The following is a 21163-nucleotide window of genomic DNA, read 5'->3' on the forward strand; positions in this document are numbered from 1 at the left end:
TTTTTGTTGAAGTGATTGTTACTGTACGTGAAACCAGGTCTGTCAACGTATTATTTTAAAGAAAGTGAGCCATAGATTTCACATCAAATTCAAAACATATTAAATATCGTCCTGGCCTAAAATTGCCACTATCAAATTCAAAATAAAAATGTATTAAAAGGTGCAAATTCTTATTTAAACATAATAATAATAATAATAATAATAATAATAATACTTGCTAAATTAAACGGCACAAAACACAAAAATATATTACTAATATACTAATATTTTTAAACATGAAGTGTAATAAAATAATATAAAATTAATTTTAATTTTAAATGTTTTATGTAAAATCAATTGATATATATGTTCTGTATAGGTATACAGTAAATGGACATTTATAATAATAAAAAAAAAATATAATAAAACATTATAACAATAAAAAAGTTTGGTGCATGTATGGACTGATCTCGCATTATTCACTTTATATATATATATATATATATATATATATATATATATATATATATATATATATATATATATACAGTCAAACCAAAAAGTATTCAGACATTTTTAATATTTTTGGTATATTTTTACTAGTGGGTGCAGGACACTATAGTTCATTTATGTAAGTGAGGATAGCAAAATAAAGTAAACTGTGACATATTATACCCAAAAATTCTTCATACAGTGGACTAACAGTAAAAAATTATAAAAAAAAATTTGGAACCAAAAATTATTCAGACACTTTGATCTGACCATGTTTTGCTTAAGTGTTATCTGACATAATTATTTTTTTCTGACACAGTTTACCTCTGAGATCTTGTCATATTTTATTACCATATATATATATATATATTATATGTATATATATATTATAGCATTTAACAAAAAAATTCTAATTGTTTAAATAAGCATTTGCACCTTTTTAATCAGGAATTTTCAATTTGAATTTGATAGTGGCAATTTTATCATTTATAATAATGTTTCAGTTTAATTGATATCCATGTGATAATTTTTAGCTAATAGACCAAAACTGTGTTAGTGATAAATACAACACGGGCCCTAATTAGAGATGATTAAACATGAATTATTCAACAGTCTGTCTGAGTAAAGCTGCCAGAGTCTGAAGCTGAAGCTGTCCACCTCCTGCAGAGCGAAATCAAGAGCCAACCTGTGTGAAAACATCAAGTGATGCTTCATCATTCCTCCAGCAGACATCTATCTATCTATCTATCTATCTATCTGAAATATATAATTGGTTATTGGTTACAAATATAGTAAATGATTACATGTATCACAATCTTCTTAAATAAAATCTTTAACCACTGTGTAAATGATCATCACCTCAACAAACTGGCCAAGCGTCTCCACTAGTGGTTTCTCACGCTCATTTTCCGTCCAGATGAGTGTCCTGGGAGCAGAACCCCAGCTAAACACAATGGGATCCTAACAGGTTTGTGGCTTCAGCATCTCCACCCCTCCACAGGATAAAGAGATGCGCCTCTTATCAGCGTCTGCAGCTTCTGCAGGTTATCAGCAGCCCGTCTGACCCCGAGCACCCTCACATGGGAAAAACAGCGGAACATATTCCCATCGTTCACGGCACAGATGTGTTCATCACTCACACATGAGCTCAGCCACCAATTACAACGCAATCTATTCTTGTAATGTACTGCTGAATTTTAATTTCGTTCTTGTGCGCTATATACGTAAAAAAAATAATACAAAAATCTGTTAAAGCAGTCAAAAGATGGCTATTTCTGTTGGCCTATATGGACATTTCATTTAAAAGTCAATTTGAATTATGCTTCCCTGTCCTCCGAGACAAAATGTTAGTTTAACTTTAATTTATATATATATATATAAACGTTAAAACATTACGATAAAAATAATATTACTTGAGGGGCGTAATAATCTGAATTTTAAAATATATAAAAATATATTTTTACTAATATCTTTGAACATGAAATCTAATAAAATAATATTTAAAAAAATAATTAATTTTAAATGTTTTACTTAAAATCAATTGCTGTAGATGGACTGATCTCAGATTACTGAAGAGGAAACTGGAAAACATGGGAAGGTTAAAGAGCCCATCGATCCCTTGAGACATTTGAGATGATAATCTGCTGCCTATTAGAAATGATTCTGTAACCGGATCAGCTCATTAATGCTCGTCCCGCCCCTTCGTTTGAATGCCAGCGCTGATTGGGCACAACCGCGGCATTGACAGTGACCTCACACAGAACCTGAAGGCGACCCAAAGGATAAAACGCGAGCGGGACGCATCACTGTGACAGTGTCCAGCCCGCATCCTCTCCTCAGTACTTTCATCTGGACTTAAGGAAAATCCGACGAGAAGATGCCACGAGGATTTTTAGTGAAAAGGAGTAAACGTGCCTCATCAGCATCCTACAAGGTGCGTGCGCAAGAAGAAAAAGAGCCGCGCAAAGAGGACCTCCCCAGCCAAACTCCAAATGCAAGTATCCCGGACGTGCTGGAACCTATTAGAGAATCGTGGGCAAGTGGGATAAGCTCTAAAAATGAGCAGACGCGTCTTCTGGGGGACTCTGGGGTTGTTGGAGAGAGCGTCGATTACGCACAGAGTTACTTCAGCCACCCGGAACAGAGCGCGTCATCTCCGCGCAACAGCACCGACTCATACAGCCCGATTAAACCCATCAGCACGGAGCTTTTGGACAGGTGTCTGAGCTCCCCAGCCATGGCAGAGTCCTTTCCCTTGGTCACCCCGGTGACTTCAATCGAGCGTCTGCTAATGAACCACTCTGACATGAAGTTTGGCACACCGGTGCCCTCTTCGGTGCCCACCTACCCTGCGTTTCATCAATGCGTAAAACGCGCGTTCATGGACTCAGAGCGCAAGAGCAAAGCACCAAAAAAGCCTAAAGTCATCCGAAAACTCAATTTTGAAGACGAAGTCACCACCTCACCAGTCCTCGGGCTTAAAATCAAAAAAGAAAGTCCCGAGTCAAAACTGGCGCCGCAAAGCGGCAGAAAAAAGCCGCTGGGTGAGTTCATCTGCCAGCTTTGTAAGGAAGAATACCCTGATCCGTTTTCTCTGGCCCAGCACAAGTGCTCCAGAATCGTGCGGGTTGAATACCGCTGCCCGGAGTGCGACAAAGTTTTCAGCTGCCCTGCTAACCTCGCGTCTCATCGCAGGTGGCACAAACCTCGCGGCCTGAGCACCGGAGACGCGAAGAAGTCTCAGCTGGAGGCGCGTAACCACGAGAAGACTTCAGTGGAGGGGAAGGAGAACGCCAGCAAGTTGAGCGGGAACAATCAGCACCAGCTGAGTCCGGACAGCTCCCAGCATCACAGATCAGCACCGGACAGCAACATGATGCACAGGGTATCCCAAGACCCTCCTCTGGACCAAAGGTACCCATCCTCCGATAAATGCTTTGAGATGCGCATCAGCTCCCCGGACAGCTCCAGGCTGTTCGATCACTGCCCCGACGAGCCTGACAGATCCACCACCCCCTACTTGCCCTCTCCCGGCCCGGAAGAAGTGTATGAATGCCACTACTGCAGCAAGAAGTTTCGCAGGCAAGCCTACCTGAGGAAACACCTGGCCGCGCACGAGACAATCAAAGCATCCTCGTACGGTCACATCGAGAGCGGACAGATCACGTTCCCGTGTCACCTGTGCGGAGCGCACTTCCCCTCCGCGGAGATCAGGGACAAACACAGACTCTGGCACGCGGTCAGAGATGACTTACTGCTCAGACCCGATCTGAGCCCTGGAGAACAGCAGATATTCTCATGCAAACACTGTCCCTCCACGTTCTTCAGTTCTCCGGGTTTGACCAGACACATCAACAAGACTCACCCCACAGAGAACAGACAGGTGATGCTCTTACAGATGGCCGTCAGGCCGGGATGCTGATCTCCCTTCAGAAACATTTAACGGCTTGTTGTTAATATTATCACTCAATAGGCTACATCCAGTGACTTTATGTGGGGATATCGAACTTGGAGCTTGACAACAGAGATAGTTTATGTATCCTTGTCCTTATCTTGGGTAACACTATATAACTTTTATTAACAGACATTATCCACCTTATTTTTCAGGTAAGAACGAGCGCGGCCATTTGTAAATTTAATGTGTCTGACTTCCGGTGTCATTATTTTAAGTTGTACAAAACAGCTCGTTATGCTGCTTGATATTCCAAACTGGTATTTCTTACCATGCCGTTTTAATGTATTCTCTTAATTATAAACACACAGATTTACAGTTTACAAAAACTTAATAAATCGCAAATGTCGCACATTCACAGAAAACACTTTGCTTCCGCGTTGAAAAATAAGGTGGATAGGGTTAAGGGTGTAACGATACCTTCTTGTCACGATACGATACATATCACGATACGGTATTTTTGCGATACTTCAAGACATATGGTAAAAGGTTAACAAAAAATGTACTGTTGATTAAAATGCTAAATTTGGTATTACATCGGGGGTGGAAATGAATAGGCTTGGACAATGGATATTTTAGATACATATGCTTGCACTTTGTCACTGACTAGATATATTTAAAATAACGTAGGCCACTTTTTACTGGTAACAAAAGACATTTGGCATTATCAGGACCCACATATATTACCCAAGTTATTTTATATATATTAGAGATGAAATATAAATATTGCTTTGATTATTTTTCATTAATTTCTGTTACTTTTCCAAGCCTGTACATCTCAATTTTCTGAAAATTGCTAGTTTTCCACAACTCTGTATATAATTCTTTACATATCAGTTCAAACACATTCAAATATGAATATCATGTTCACTTACATGTTTAATTCACTTCCATTTCAAATTCATTAATGATAATATCATTTCGATGAAGTTATGAAGTGTTATCCATAAAAGGTACTTAATGTTGCCGATTTTATTTAATTCATGAAAATGTTTATAGTGGTAAAGACATCAAATCTATCAGGCTTGAGACTCAAAGCTCACAGCAGGTTATTTCATTAACATTCATCATTATATTACGGGAAAAAGTGAATGAATATATTTTGTGTCTCATTGTGAAAGCAACTCCCATGGAAAGCTTGTTTAGTCTCAATCGTATTAGAAGGTGCTTTGATTTCTAGATCATGAATTAAAGTACTGTACGTTTCATTATTTTAAATGACAACAGCAGCTGCAAAAAAGAAAATGTATTTATATCATAAATAACTGCCAGGAAATGCCATCAAGACTATTAGAGGCCTACATGTAATAATAAACCATAAGTGTCATATTTATATTTTCATATGTAGTCATTTTCAGCTGTTATGAAGAGGTCAATAAATCAAATTGTCTTCAAATACCCGTACAAATGTAGATTATTTGCACAAATCCACTGGAGATGCTAGAAATCAGAAATCAGTACACTTCAAAATATCAAAAAGCATTTGATTCACCCAGTAACTGCACAGGATTTGCTATGTTGTAAGAATACTTTTATTCTTAAGTGTAGTTGCACATCCACTCTCCTTCGACATCCGATACAAATGTATAGATATACTACCGTATGACAACATCTGTGCGTGTGCTTGTGTGTTGTGCAGCTGTTATATCAACACATGCAGTTAGTACTGGAATCATGCAGCATTTGGTCAGTAGTAACACACAAAATCTACCCATGAGGACTCTTTTTTAACCTCTTGAAATTACGCGCAGGTTTCAGTTGCTTGTGTGCAGGCCTTTAATATACACGGTATCATTTCAATCCAGAAGGGTGCTGCATGATTTCAACTCCACACATATATATATATTTTTTTGTGATAAATTTCTAAATGATTTCAAATTAAAAAGAAATAATAAAAACCTGACCCTCATTAAGTCTCGCATAGCTTTCAAGAAAATATACAAACTTGACTTTATCTTAAACATGGCAACAGTTATAACTTGCATCCGTAGTCTAGGGTCAGTTACCCTTTAATCCCTTAAACGTGAAGAAATGCTAGTGTCAAAGATGTTTTTTTTGCACACGTCTCACGTTTAGAAAAAAACCCTAAAAAGAACAAGATTACATTAAAGGCTTTTGAACTAGCTCAAAACGTCCTGAAGCGGGTAGTTCGGTTCAATTTGGCAACGTCGCCGTCTCCCTGCAAGACCTGTTAATGTGGCAACTCATTCACACTTTCCTTAAAAATCCCATCCGAGATGAGATGAATCAAAAAGAGCGATGCGGTCAAATGATTTATGCTGTAAATGAGCTGATAAACCTGCGTGGGCTCATCTCTAAGGCTGCTGTGCAACGAAACAAAATGAGAGTCCAGCAAAAACCTAGCCATACAGACAGACATTCAAGCTTGTTCTAAGTGGCCTTTTGATTTTTTTTTTTTTTTTTGGTTGATTTAAATACTGTCAAATATGTACACAGATCAGATACTGTTCATACACTATACACATACATTAAATATGTATATATTTTATATTTATAGATATATACACACACAAATAACAGTTACAAATGACAAAGGGGCGGTTCAGTATAACATTAAAAAAAATCAGTAACATTCTAATGAAGAGAAAACTAAATTTACAAATTGCAATAAACCGTAATCCATAAAGAAAACCAGCAAAAAACAAAAACAAATGTGAGTGTCAAAGTTATATAAAAACATGTTCCACATTAGGAGTGAAAACAAACTGAAATAAACGTAACAGCAAGAAGTGCTTCAGTTTAAACGTAAATCTGCTCCACAAACATGTTTCGAGCACATCTCCAGCCGTCAAATTGTCAAAAACCTCAGCACGCCTTCTGTACAAATATAAAAAAAAAGTTGTGGTTGATACGATGGTCAATCAAAAAAACATTTTTGTGATTTTTTTTTTTTTTTACGATCGCTCGCACTCTGAGTAGAGGGCAGCTTCAGTGGCACCGGCTACGGCAACAGCAGTGGAAGTTATTTAAATAAAATGCAATGCGATATCCATCAGCGATCGACAAAAAAAAATAAAAAATTCAGTTGTCTTTGATCTTTCTGGCTCTGGATGGGAGGAGTCCGACAGCTATCGCAGGCAAGAGGGTGCGGTTTGTCTCTGACAGTGCAGTGGGCGGAGTTCTGGAGTGAGTGCGAACGGCGTGGAGTGTCCCGTAGGAAGTTGTCGTGTGCGTTTGCTCACTTAGGTCAAGTCTTGTTGGCGGAACCCGAGGAACGGCGAAGCTTCATGGACATCCGGCTCTTGCTAGCACGAGGTGACATTGGCGAGGCTAAGTCGCTGCCGTCTACCTGCATTGCTGGACTTTCGGCCAACTGACTCTCGAGACATGAGCCTGTTGGGGAGGGAAGGGAGGAGGAGAAGAAAAAAAAAAAAAAGACAGATCAGAACGTCATGACGGGCAGATCGTTCGCACACTGTTCTCAAACATCTACTCAAATGTGGCATCTCATTAAAGGGCTAAATTTAACTTGGGTTTGTGAATTAAAATATGAAATGGAAGTTGGGTCTATAATGTCTATACTAAACAAAACCGACTTTTTTTTTTTTTGGTAATGTCAAATCAGTCTCATTGTGAATTTCACTCAGATTGGAAAGGGAAAAACCTCTCTGATACTTCGGTTGAAGGCAAATTTGTACATAAAGGCCAGATTTGATATGGCGTACTACAATAAATGTAACCAATTGAGAGCAAAATAAGTGTGAAAACCCCTTCCTGAGGGGCGTGAGAGGTTAATGCACCAGTGCATTGTGGGTGAATTTCACAGAGCGAATCACAAGGGATGCTGGGACTAATCAACGCTGAAATCTGACACCTCGTCCCTCGGATGAGACCAACGGGGGTGCAGTTATGATATCGCAACACAAGCTACATTGTAAAAGAGGAATGGGGAGGAAAAAACACAAAGAGGGTACTTTGCTGTTTTCAGGTCCAGCATACCATTCACAGCTAGCGTGAAAGACCTTCCGTTTCAAGCCTTTTCCCTTTACCTTGATGAGCCCAATGTTTTCTAGTGGAGGTTTGGGAAGAAGCAGAAAAATCACAGCATTTCTCTCTTGGGGTGCGAGAATGGACAGAGGACGAGAGGGCGGGGATGAGGAATGGAAAAGGACGGGAGAGAGGGACAGGGAAGATGCAAAGTGATGGGCATTGATGTGGAATGTAAGAGGAAGCAGAGAAAGAATATAAAAAGACAGGAGGAAGAAAAAGAGAAGAAGATATATAAGATAAAGATATGAGCAGGTTGGGAGGGAAAACAGTAGCAGGTGCACATAAAATACAAGACAGTAAATGTAAAAGTTGAACTCTCCATATGCTCACAAATGTTTATTATTCAAACACACACACTTACACTGAACTAAAAAAGATGTCAGAATTACCACCCACTAGTAGCTAAATTCTAAAAGCAAATGCTGTGACACCAATCTCACCGAAAAGATACTCTGCTTGTTTTGAATAACAAGAATGTCAGCTGTAAAACTGTACCTGAATTACTTCTGTAAATCAAATCGCACTCAGCAATAGGGTTCCCGAGGTAAAATGCCATTCACATAATCATAATGCAACATTATTCATAAAAATATTTTAAAACAGATCTAAACATGAGCTCTGAGGTTTTTGAGACACTACCGTTCAAAAGCATTTTTTTTTTAAAAGATGTCTCTTATGCTTAGCAAAAATACAGTAAAAACAGTATTAATGTGAAATATTATTACAAATTGTTTTTTATTTGAATATATCATTTATTCCTGATTGACGTGATGTCAAAGCTGAATTGTCAGCATCATTACTCCAGTCTTCAGTGTCACATGATCCTTCAGAAACCATTCTAATATGCTGATTTGCTAATCAAGAAACATTTATTTTTAATATCAATGTTTGAAACGGTTAATATGTTTATGGAAAATAAACATATTACGTACATAAACATACATTTTGTTTTTTTCAGGATTCTGAGATGAATAGAAAATTCAATAGAACATTTATTTGAATTGAATTAGAAATTAAATGTCTTGTAACAATAAATGTCTTTTCTGTGAAATCAATTTCTGATTAAATTGATGCATCGTTTCTGAATAATTTCCTTAAAAGAAAATCATACTGAATCAAATGATTATTATTGTCAATCTCCACACTGGTGAGTTTTTTTGCAGGCTAACAGAAGCATGGTAGGAAACTTTAGCTAGCCAGCTACCTAACATTAATTAAAATAGGATGTTAGCATTACAGCACAGTAGTAGTAGTGTGCACTGATGAGAAAAGTTTGTAAAAATGTGTAAAAAAAAATCTCAGATTTAATTAAGTGCAGTGATTTAGGTATGAGTGGTTCATTCCACACAGAAAAGACATTAGAATTGCTGTAATGTTGTGGATCAGATTGAAGGATTCTTTAGTAAGAATCTTCTGAAATACTTATTGAACAGGGAAAAAGGCTGCTGAAAAAAGCTCCCAGCCACCGTTAAGCTCTATTATCTATATGAGAGCTGTTATATGGTACCATTCTGGTGCTTACATTCAACATTTACACAGACAGACAGACAGATGTGTGATATAAAGAAAAGAAGATGAGGTGAGTGAAGCTGTAAGATCATGCCAGACACAGACATGACTTTGGGTGTGTTCACACTTGGCAGGTTTGGTTCTATTAAAACATAATCTGGTGCGATTGCTCAGGTAATGCGGTTCAGGTGGGAAGGCTGGTGTGCACCGAACAAGCAGTAGGTCTCAGTACACTTCCAAATGAACTCTGGTGCTGTTTGACTGAAATATGAACGCAAGATTGACCAAACACATCTAAACAAAATAAAATTAGGATGTGATTTCACAAGATATGACTCTAAAAAGGACAGGATGCTCAAGCATACCGTTTTTTTCTGGTTATTTAGAGCGATGTTGCCCATTACAGCTCAGTACAGATATCAGAACTCCTCGCAGATCTTCATTTGTGTGTAAGAGAGGAATTCCTTGCCTTTTTTTGACTCCTTTACATATTTCATAAGGTGCATACATATAATATTTTATAAGAACCCTAACGCTCAAAATAATTGATTTAAATAGGACAAACTTAAACAAATTAGTTCATTCAAATTAACTTTCGTGAGTATTTAGCACTTTGTTTGTCTTTCAAGTTCACAGAACTAATATATTTTATGTAAACTGAAATGTTTCATTCATTTGAGTTTTATGAACTTATTTATTTTAATTTAGACAAACTTAAATTAAACAAACTGGGCTGGGATTTCTATTTCCCAGAATTCTTTGCCCATGGCACTCGAAATTGAGAGTAAATGCTAAAATTTGATTATATATATATTTGATTATATATATATATATATATATATATATATATATATATATATATATATATATATGTGTGTGTGTGTGTGTGTGTATGTATTAGGGCTGGAAGGCGATTCATCTGCGATAATGAACGCGATATTGCGTAGCTTGTCAGTGAACTACGGCTCTGTCTTATATATATATATATATATATATATATATATATATATATATATATATATATATATATATATATATATATATATATATATATATATATATATATATATATATATATATACACATACAGTGGCATGAAAAAATATGTGAACCACTTGCAGAATCTGTGAAAATGTGAATAATTTAAAAAAAAAATAAGTGCGATCATACAAAATGCATGTTATTTTTTTGTTTAGTACTGTCCTGAGTAAGATATTTTACATAAAAGATGTTTGCATTTAGTTCACAAGACAAAACAATAGCTGAATTTATTAAAATAACCCCATTCATAAGTATGTGAACCATTGATTCTCAATACTGTGTGTGGTTACCTGATGATCTACGACTGTTTTTTGTTTTGTGATGGTTGTTCATGAGTCTCTTGTTTGTCCTGAGCAGTTACACTGAGCTCTGTTCTTCAGAAAAATCCTCCAGGTCTTGCAGAAATTTTTGCATATTTGAACCCTTTCCAGCAGTGACTGTAGGATTTTGAGATCTGTGTTTTCATACTGAGGACAACTGAGGGACTCAAACACAACTATTAAAAAAGGTTCAAACATTCACTGATGCTCCAGAATGAAACACGATGCATTAAGAGTCGGGGTGTGAAAACTTTTGAACAGGATGAAGATGTCACAATTTTCCTTATTGTGTTTAAATATCATTGTTTTTCATTTAGTACTGCCCTTCGGAAACAACAGAAGATACTTGCATGTTTCCCGGAAGAAACATTAAGTACAATTTACCTTGATATTTGAATTTAAAAGTTTTCACCCCTCGGCTCTTAATGCATCGTGTTTTCTTCTGGAGCATCAGTGAATGTTTGAACCTTTTTTAATAGTTGAGTTTGAGTCTCTCAATTGTCTTCAGTGTGAAAAGATGAATCTCAAAATCATTCAGTCACTGCTGGAAAGGGTTCAAATATGCAAAAATGCTTGAAAATTATGAATCTGCAGGAGCTGGAGGATTTTTCTGAAGAACAAAGCTCAGTTTAACTGCTCAGAACAAACAAGAGACTCATGAACAACCATCACAAAACATAAAAATCGTAGATTATCAGGTAACCACACACAGTATTGAGAATCAATGGTTCACATACTTATGAATGGGGTTATTTTAATAAATTCAGCTATTGTTTTGTCTTGTGAACTAAATGCAAACATCTTTTATGTAAAATATCTTACTCAGGACAGTACTAAACAAAAAATAAAAAAAGCATTTTGTATGATCTCACTTATTTTATTAAAATTATTCACATTTTCACAGATTCTGCAAGGGGTTCACATACTTTTTCATGCCACTGTATTATATATATATTGATATATATATTGCAAGATTAATGTTGGAGATTTAGTAGTGATTAGAGTTTTGTTATGCTAATTTAGAAGAGTTTCTGTTAATGTGGGTTTTTGGAGAGTTACCATCATGGATCAGTGAACGCTAAGAGAACAAGGACTTAATGTATCAGTTTCTTATTTGGTCCTGACCAAAAGAACCAAGAGAACACACCCTTAGAGGAACCTAGTGGAGTGACGTTTGAGAGTGGTAAAGAGTGTCAATGTTGGTCAGTGTTAGGGATCTGGTGTCAACATGCCATGCAATGAATGTTGCAGACTTCCCATTGAACAAAATATAGAGAACATGGAAAAAGAAGGGAACGTATTTCAGTCTAGAAAGGAATCAAACAAACAAGATAAAGCAAAAAGAGAAAGAGCTCATAACGTCGTTACAAGCCAAACAAACGCATAAGACAATCAGGCAGTCTCAGTGTACGGCATCTTCAAAAATCTTACCTTTAGATATACACAAGTGATAGATTATGATCTGAAGGGGAAACATAAGATAAACAAAATAAAAATAAAAATAAAATGGGAATGAAAGAGAAAATAAAGAAAAAGAAAAGAAAAATGATCATTTGTGTTTAGACAGGTACCAGGAGCCCAACACAAACGGCAGAATAAAGCTTTGGGTTTGAAAAACAACTTCATTTTCATAAATCAAAAGATTATTTTTCAGCCCCAAAAGCAAATTGTTTTGCAATAACTGAAAAATGAAAAAAATAAAATAAAAAAGATTTTGTGCACAAGCATGCATCCACAAATGAAAGGCTTAGTGACTCATCTCTATCTGTGTATTGGGGAAAAATATCAATGAACTCTCTTGAAATGAATTCATCCTTAATTATTTTCTCAGAAACTTCTCCCACAAAAGTGGCTTAATGCTATTTCTGGACTACCTTTGGTTCAAGTTCATCTGCCATGTCCATTGTAAGGTTAGCATTCCTGTAGCTCAAATAGTAGAGCATGGCACTATAGCAAGGCCATGGGGTCTGATTCCCAGAGTAATAGTAGTATAATTGTAAAATGCTCTACCGTTCAAAAGTTTGAGATCAGTAAGGTTTTTGTTTTGAAAGAAATTAACACTCTCATTCAGCAAAGATGCATTACATTGATCAAAATGACAGTAAAGAAATTTACAAAGCTTACATAAGATTTCTATTTCAAATAAATGCTGTTCTTTCCATTAATCAGTTGGTGTTTAAATTGTTTTGACTGTTTGATCCAATAAATCAGTGTTTCTTTAAACCTTTAAAAAAAATCGGGTGCCCCCTATTTTCTACATTGAAAAACTTGCAATCCAATGTTTCACTTTGTAATGAATCATTGAAAAATATAACAGTAATAAATGTGGCCTTGGTGAGCATAAGAGACTTCTTTGAAAAAGAAACAAAAAATCTTACCGACCCCAAGTTTTGAATGGTAGTGCAAATATATATATTGAATGCAATGCAAGTTACTTTGGATAAGAGCATGTCAAATGCATAAAAATGTTAATGTAAAAATAATCAAGTGTGATTATACAGTCTGAACTGATAAGGCAATGACACATGTAACAAGGTCAGAGAGTCTAGAACTGGATGGAATTGTCAAGGTGAATGACGAGTGGTGTAAAATGACAGATGAATTAAGAATCCATTCATTAAGTCAATGACGCCCACCTGCTTCAGATGGGAGATGGTGGAAAGGTGCAGGGCAGAAAACACGGGCAGCGTAGTCTTCGAACGTTGTCGGTTCCAAGTGGTGCTGGACTATCGTCTCCAGATATCTCGCTCTCTCTTCGTAGCTGATAGACGTATGAGTTAAGGCAAACAAGATTGGTGCATCGATTTCAAAAGCAACACAAACACACATCAATAGGGGTCAAACAGTTAACCAGGATGCCATGGGTTAATAATTCTCCCATCATACTGTAAACTGTATTACAAAGCTGTCATTGCTTTACGTATGGTGACACTGGGTATCAATGGACATCTTACTGTCTGTGTTATTCGGTTAAGAAAAATGATGGTATTGAGTAAATGGAAGGGATTGGATTATACCGCTGTGTATGGGTTTAAAAACGGAGGGTTTCTGTTAATGGGGACGATTTGATTAAATAGTCCAGTGGCATATGGTCTTTGCTGCATTCATAACTTCGTAAAACCAAGAACACGCGGTTCAGATAACGACGGATGCTGCGTCACTGGAGAAACTCGATGAAGCAGCGGCGAGAAATGGAGCGTGCGAGAGACAAAAAGACAAGAGCGAAACGGAGGCCCTGCTGGGACGAGGCAGGGGGAGGATATTCTCGGCTCATGTTTGGGTGTTTCTGCGGGTGAAGAGGCACACAGAGCATCTCCACTAGGAAACGCAACACTCACGCAGATCTGTCGTTTGCCTTTTCCTATCTCCAGCAGACCCGCTTCCTGCCGACAGGTCCTGCTGTTTGAGAGCAAACCCTGGAGTGAATGAGTGAGAGGTTCCCACAGAGGAGAAGAGAAAGCAGCTAGCGAAAGTGTCTGTGGGTGCGACATAATTAGACATGTGCGGTACTACATCTATAGGCAGAACATTACAGAGCTGGTGATGGTCTTGACAGTCGTGTTAACAGCTCAGAATAGCACTCATACAGTCTTAATGACTGAAACATTCAGTCATGGCTGATATAAATGAATTCAAAGCTTCTAACTGTACACTTAGACTGTGGGCCACCTGTTTTGCACTTCCATATTATTGAGAGTAAGAGCAGAACTACCTCATAAACCACTGACAGACAAGTCACTGTCAAGTGCATAATGCACTCACAAATTACCAGCTAAAATACATATCCAGGACCCTATTCAGATGAGATTAATCTGGAATATACACAACATAAATATAATATAGAACTACTGTTCTAAGCACGACTGTTTTCAACATTGATAATAAGCAGGGCTCGACAATAAGGACTGCCCGATGGCCCGGGGCCAGCGTGGACAACACTTGGGACAGTTGAAGGAACGGTCACTTGCCCGGTTGGGCCAGTGCTGCATCGTAGGTTTGTGCAATATAGGCCTAAATCGTATACATACGATGATATCCAATTGTTGTTTTAGCGATCTGGCATTATCGAGTATGTCAAACAAAAACACACCCATAGAGTGCGCGCATTTACTACGTGATGTAGACGAGTGCATGTGAGAATTTAGAGTGCATATTTTCACTGCGTGATCTAGTCTATTAAAATGCATTTAGAATACCTCCAAAATTCAAGATAAGGGGCAAAAATGCCACAGTATGTCTTTTAAATTTTATATATAAATTTAATATAGTTAACCAATATCACATGAAGAGTGCCGTTTTTTCTCCAAATATGAGCATGATTGAGCAAAAGTTAAATCAATAATTGTGACTAATATTTCAGACACCATATTGCCTGTTTTTGCTCTATTTCACCAACGAAAATGGTTTCAAACAACGAACCGGTTGAAAGAATGATTCAATGACTCAATCATTAAAGGGATAGTTCACCCAAAAATGAAAATTTTATGTTTATCTGCTTACCCCCAGGGCATCCAAGATGTAGATTACTTTTTTTCTTCAGTCGAATGCAAATTATGATTTTTAACTGCAACCGCTGCCGTCTGTTAGTCAAATAATAGCAGTGATTGGGAACTTGAACAATAAGAGTCGAAAAAACTTCCATAGACAAATCCAAATTAAACCCTGCGGCTCGTGACGGCACATTGATGTCCTGAGACACGGAACGATCGGTTTGTGCGAGAAACCGAACAGTATTTATATAATTTTTTACCTCTAATACACCACTATGTCCAACTTTGTTCAGCTTCCGGCTAGTAAGGTCTGATCGCGCTCTGACAACGGAAGTGATGTCTCGCGCTCATTGAAGTATATGGGCGAGGCATCACTTCCGTCTTCAGAACGCGTTTTTTGACCTCACTAACAGGAAGCTGAACGAAGTTGGACATAGTGGTGTATTAGAGGTAAAAATTATATAAATAATGTTCGGTTTCTCGCACAAACCGATCGTTTCGTGTCTTAGGACATTAATGTGTCGTCACGAGCCGCAGATTTTAATTTTGATTTGTCTAAGCAAGTTTTTTTTTACTGTTATAGTTGAAGTTCCCATCTACTGCTATTATTTGACTACAGACGGCAGCGGTTGCAGTTAAAAATCATAATTTGCATTCGACTGAAGAAAAAAAGTCACCTACATCTTGGATGCACTGGGGGTAAGCAGATAAACATAAAATTTTCATTTTTGGGTGAACTATCCCTTTAAGGCAGTCAAATGCTTCGTTCCTGAATTAATCATCCATTTGAATGAATCGGTTGAATCTCAATGACTCACTCATTAACAGTGACATGTTTCACATTTAAGGTATGTTTTCATTTTCAATTACCAATATTCAATGTTTTATGTTTAAAAATTAAAAACATGAAAGTACCTATGCCTCTTTATTTTAAATACAATAAAATAACATAAAATAAATTTCTTTTTTGGTGGGGCCAGTGAAAATTTTGCAGGGCAAGCAAAAATTTGAGCCAAAAAATCCTTAGCGTTAAGCCCTAATAAGAAATGTTTCTTAAGCACCGAGTTCTGTTAATGGCTGGTTTCAGCTTTGCCATCACAAGAATAAATTACATTTTAAAATATTTTAAAATAGAAAACAGTTATTTAAAAATGTCATAATATTTCACATTACTACTGTTTTTACTATGTTTTTGATTAAATAAATGCAGCCATGGTGAGACATTTAAAAAAATCTTAGACCTCAAACTTTTGAATGGAAGTGCAAAAAAAACAAAAGATGGAATTTAGAAGCTATTTTATTCAGTGTAGAATTTCTTAAATTGAATGACATTATTGAATATTTACAAAATTTGAAATATAATTTTGTCAAAAGTAAAAATGAACAGACCAAAAAGTGTTTGAAGCTGCAATGAAATCAGCCTTTTTCTCCATTTCAGGTCACTAAAACGGAAAACCTGGTTATTGGACTGAAAGGTCAAGGTATTAAGGGTCTAGTCTTGGTCTTTAATTATCTGGTATTAGTCAGGATCTGGATCTTGGGGATTTGATATTGGTCTGTCACTACGACTACATAGATGGTTCATGGCCAGAATAAACTGCAAAATGGACCACATTTTATGCCGATAGTCCGGCTACAAGGGGGCAACCACTCCAAACAGCGAGAGCAAAGCATGAGCAGCACCGCTGTGCGTCTTAATAGCCCTCTCAGAGCCGCCCAACATGTGGCCGCCATCCTGAACCTGAGATGAGCCTCTAATGCCACCCTGTCACCAAGACAACAAATCCTCTCCGCTGTTGACTTCAGATGCTCTTTGTGTGTCACAAAGAGAGAGGTAAAGGGAAAAACAGTTCTTCTTTTTCCTTCTCATACATGGTGCTTTTTTTTTCTCCATGTATTCACCCAAATAACCCGGGCCTTGCATCCACTGTAATTGAATTTTTGATGGGTGGTGTTTTTTTATGACGGCTTGTTAAAAAGGAGAAAGTCCTTTTAAGAGAGTGCGTGCCGGGTTCTTGTGCCCTCTCTAGTATCACATGCTAGTAGAGAAGAGGAGGATAAAAAAGAGCCTTTTGTGCATTACCAGAAACTCATTTTCCCTGTGGATGAAAGGCAGAAGGGGGGAAAAATACTCCTGGCCTCTTCCCCCCCTCCTACGGAGCTTTTCATTGTCACCGCGCTGAACTCCTGGGCTCTGGAAGGAAAGAGAGAAATTGCCACTGAAGAGACAGCAAAAGTGAGCTTGTTAGCACATTAGGAGTGAAGGGCTCGTGGTGGGCTCCAGGAACAGTCCCTGGTGGTGTGTTAATTCAGCACTCCGAACATGCTGGTGCTGATAGCCTCCAAATTGATCACTCCTGCTACCCCAGATTTCGTTCCCTCCCCCTCTTGAAGCTGGCGGCACTGGTGGAGAACACAAGAGCGCCTCTAGAAAGGAGAAGCTTTTTATAATGTCAAAGTCATGTCAGCCACCTTGACTCTGACAACTCTCTGACGACATGATGCTTGGTGAACACTTCTAGGTAGATGTCAATGACCTCTGAGAGACATCATAACTAGCATAAGAACACAATCACCATGGTGAAAAGTCTGAATTCTTGAGTGTTAATTTGAATTGAATTGGAATTGAAACCTGAACTGAAATGACAGGAAGGGAATTTACTGAATGTAATTTTTAAAAAAAAATTCAACAGGTAATGCATTTCTAGAACATGAAGTTCTCTTCCACAATATTTTAATTTACTCAATATGGTGAAATTTACATAACTGTTCAAAAGTTTGGGGTCAGTAGGATTTTTCTTCAACGAGGAGACATTAAATTGATCAAAAATTACAGGAAAAACATTTATAATGCTACAAAAGATTTCTATTTCAAATAAATGCTGTTCTTCCTACTCATCAAGGAATCCTGAAATGTATTATGATTTCCACAATAGCACAACTGCTGTTCAGCATTGATAATAATAAATGGTTCTTCAGCATATTAGAATGATTTCTGAAGGATCATGTGACACTGAAGACTGGAGTAATGATGCTGATAATTCAGCTTTGTCATCACAGGAAAAAAAAAACATTTTAAAATTTATATCTAAAAAAAAAATAGTTATTTTATATTATAATATAATAGTAGTAATCTTACTGACTCTAAACTTTAGAACAGTAGTGTATAAGCTAAATATATTTATATAGGTTGCATTTCATCCATCTTCAAATGACAAGGCTTTATTAACTTAAAATTAAAAAAAAAAGATTCAAAGTTTGAGTTATATTATAAATGAGTTCATTTTGATTTATACTCCTTGACATTCAAATTTTAACATTCAGTTCAATTCTGCATCCTGTTGCTAACTCAAATTTAATTCTAATTAAGGAACTGAACTGGAATTTAAAAGGCAGTCTCAATTCACTTCTGACTAGCGCACCAGAACATATTCATTATAGTAAACTGATGTCTGAATTAATCAGAAAATACAGTGAGAACACAAACAAAAACGGGGTATCTCAAAGGACATTTGTGCTTGGAAACATCAGTGCAGCCAAGAGTTCTGGGACAATCGGATGTGTGACAGCACAAGGAGGACACATGGCCAATATCTCCACTCTCGGAGAGCATAGCTATTCCCTGCTCTCGCCTTGCAAATTAACACAGCACAGTAGCTGAAGAGCGCGGTGAGAGCACGGTCCCAAATCGCACACACACAGCTCATTTTAATTACACACATGATCAGTCATTTTCTCCACATGGTGTGGTTGTTATTATCTGTGCTGAGAATTCCTCCGTAGGACATCATTGGCACCTTTCAAAAGAAACCCAGAGAAGGATCCGCAGCCCCCCAGAGAGAGCCACTGCCCGGCTGCCGAACGGCTCTCGTATCCTCACACACAACCTGGTGGGATATGCACGGAGGAGTCCGCTCACTCAAACCACAAACCACAAGGTCTCCACAGGTGCTTTTGTCAGGACATGTCTGTCAAACCCTGTGAGAAATCACTTAGCCGATATACAGTTCTCAGTCGCACCACTTTAATGGAGCATCTGCACTTCAAACCAACTCTTGCTATTAAAGTCACCATGAAATCAAAATGGATAATTCTTGTTTTATGGAATATTGCACAGTTTATTTTAAATGATTTATCCATGCACTTCATTGTTTTTAAATAATCATGCCCTCATAATCTTTAATCAAAAGGATTTCCCCTCCCTCTTACAGCGACATCGCTTCTCTGATGACGTTTACTGGTGCAAGGGCGGGACAACCTGTCACTCACATGGGCTCGATCAATAGCAAACCACAACCATCTAATCAATTCCTGATGGACAAAATCAAGTCCCGCCCTACATTTTTATCTCATTCGAGAAGCTGATTCACTTGGACAAATGTCACAATAGGGAAGAAAAGATGATTTCCATTTCATGATGACTTTAAGATCTCAAAAATCCCTGAATTTGAATTGAGGTAGCAAACAGAACGCAATATTGCAACTCTAACTGGAATGCAAGGAGCCAAAATTAATATGAATGGAAGTTTAAAATTGTAATTTGGAAATTCATAACTACGAGTTTTTCAAAACAAACTTTCAAACAAGGCTTTTTCAAGCCTAGATTCAAAATTTTGCAGAAAAAAGAGAAAAAGATAGATAGAATGATAGAACGATAGATCTGCCGTCGACTAAGCAATCTAATCAGATCTACCCAATTATGCATGCTGAAAAAATATGCATCAAATGTCTGTGTCAAGATAAACCTTAAAAAAAAAAAAGATTTAGGAAGCCAAAATCCACCAATATAAATACATCTGCATTGATGCTAGAGAGAGAGAGAGAGAGAGAAAGAGATCAGAAAAGTGACAGAGAAAAACATCACACAAATAATCAAATTTGAGGAGTTTTACAGAGTATAATTACAGAAATCTATGTGTGCCCTGAAGTGCAGGCTAATCGGTTTATTTTTCCATCTGATGCCTGCTGATATCGTGGCCCTAACAGTGATTTTATTAGCGAGGCACGGTGCTGCGGCTGGCTGCCATAGCCTCGTCATTACGGCCAATGTCTCCGTGTGGCACAAGCAGATGAGAGGAGAGATAGCCCAAGCTAATGCACCGTTGCCTGGGGCTCCGAGACACTGATCTGGGCCCGGGCTCCAGCATCACAGCCTCTCCTATTAATCTCCGCTGAAACCAAATTGGAGGGCTCGTGAAATACAGCCCCAAGAGCGTCCGGCCCGATTTATCGCCCTGCGTCCTGTCCCCGCGCCCCAGGGGGAAAGTGATGTGCGTGCTGCCGTTGCAAATGCAACATTTATTTAACATTCACGACGTACAAGTCAGCGCTAATGCTATCAGAGAGGGGTGTGCGTATGCTGAGCTACACGTACGTGGAGGTCCTGATTAGTATGAATGAGTGAAGGTGGCCTCGCCATCTGCCTCTTTTTTAAACAGTAACCTGATTTTGTGGTTCTACGGGGAGTGGGGATTTTTCACCTCGGCTTTCAAATGCCATGGCTATTAATTCTTTAAATCGCATTTAGCTTTGCAGAAATGGTCGAGGTCTGAATTTGCACAAGGAGTGTTTATCTTCTAACATGTTTCAGCAGGTTTTGATGCACAGATGGACAAACCTGCAACATTTAAAAAACAAAACAAAAAAATGATCCAGTTCTATGGATTATTTTTACACCTCCACCAGTCAAAACAATATCAAATGTGAAGATAATTTTCTCTTATCATCTAGCATTAAGGATATGTAGTTTTAACAAAGATGGCCTCTATTCATCCATAGACAATTTTAGACCAGAGATTGTGTGCTTTCTTTTCATGCTTACTGAGAACTGAGGCTGCAAAAACTTTTTAGGAGTATTTCACTCTTAATTC

At 37.6% G+C, this 21163-nt stretch overlaps 2 protein-coding genes across 10 annotated transcripts in view; one reads left to right on the forward strand and one right to left on the reverse strand.

Annotated features, from left to right (window-relative positions):
- The first annotated feature begins 2347 nt into the window (after positions 1–2347).
- On the forward strand, positions 2348–3892 carry LOC137007017 (insulinoma-associated protein 2). Its single transcript, XM_067368265.1, has one exon. It carries the CDS (start codon positions 2348–2350, stop codon positions 3890–3892), a length of 1545 nt encoding a protein of 514 aa, XP_067224366.1.
- Positions 3893–5442: 1550 nt separating this feature from the next.
- Positions 5443–21163, reverse strand: part of ralgapa1 (Ral GTPase activating protein catalytic subunit alpha 1) — an 87316-nt gene continuing 71595 nt past the window's right edge. For 4 of the 9 annotated variants that reach the window (XM_067368331.1, XM_067368337.1, XM_067368332.1 and 1 more), the window contains exons 39-40: positions 13440–13564; positions 5443–7276 (exon numbers count right to left, since the gene is read on the reverse strand). In XM_067368331.1, coding sequence (XP_067224432.1) covers positions 7131–7276; positions 13440–13564 — 271 coding nt within the window. In that variant the 3' untranslated portion in view covers positions 5443–7130. Of the gene's footprint in view, positions 7277–7882; positions 7998–11728; positions 12056–12234; positions 12266–13439; positions 13565–21163 lie in introns of those variants that run through there. The other 5 variants (XM_067368339.1, XM_067368334.1, XM_067368338.1 and 2 more) reach the window with 4 other exon arrangements.

Source organism: Chanodichthys erythropterus, chromosome 18 (genome assembly GCF_024489055.1).
Source record: "Chanodichthys erythropterus isolate Z2021 chromosome 18, ASM2448905v1, whole genome shotgun sequence".
NCBI classification, from domain to species: domain Eukaryota; kingdom Metazoa; phylum Chordata; class Actinopteri; order Cypriniformes; family Xenocyprididae; genus Chanodichthys; species Chanodichthys erythropterus.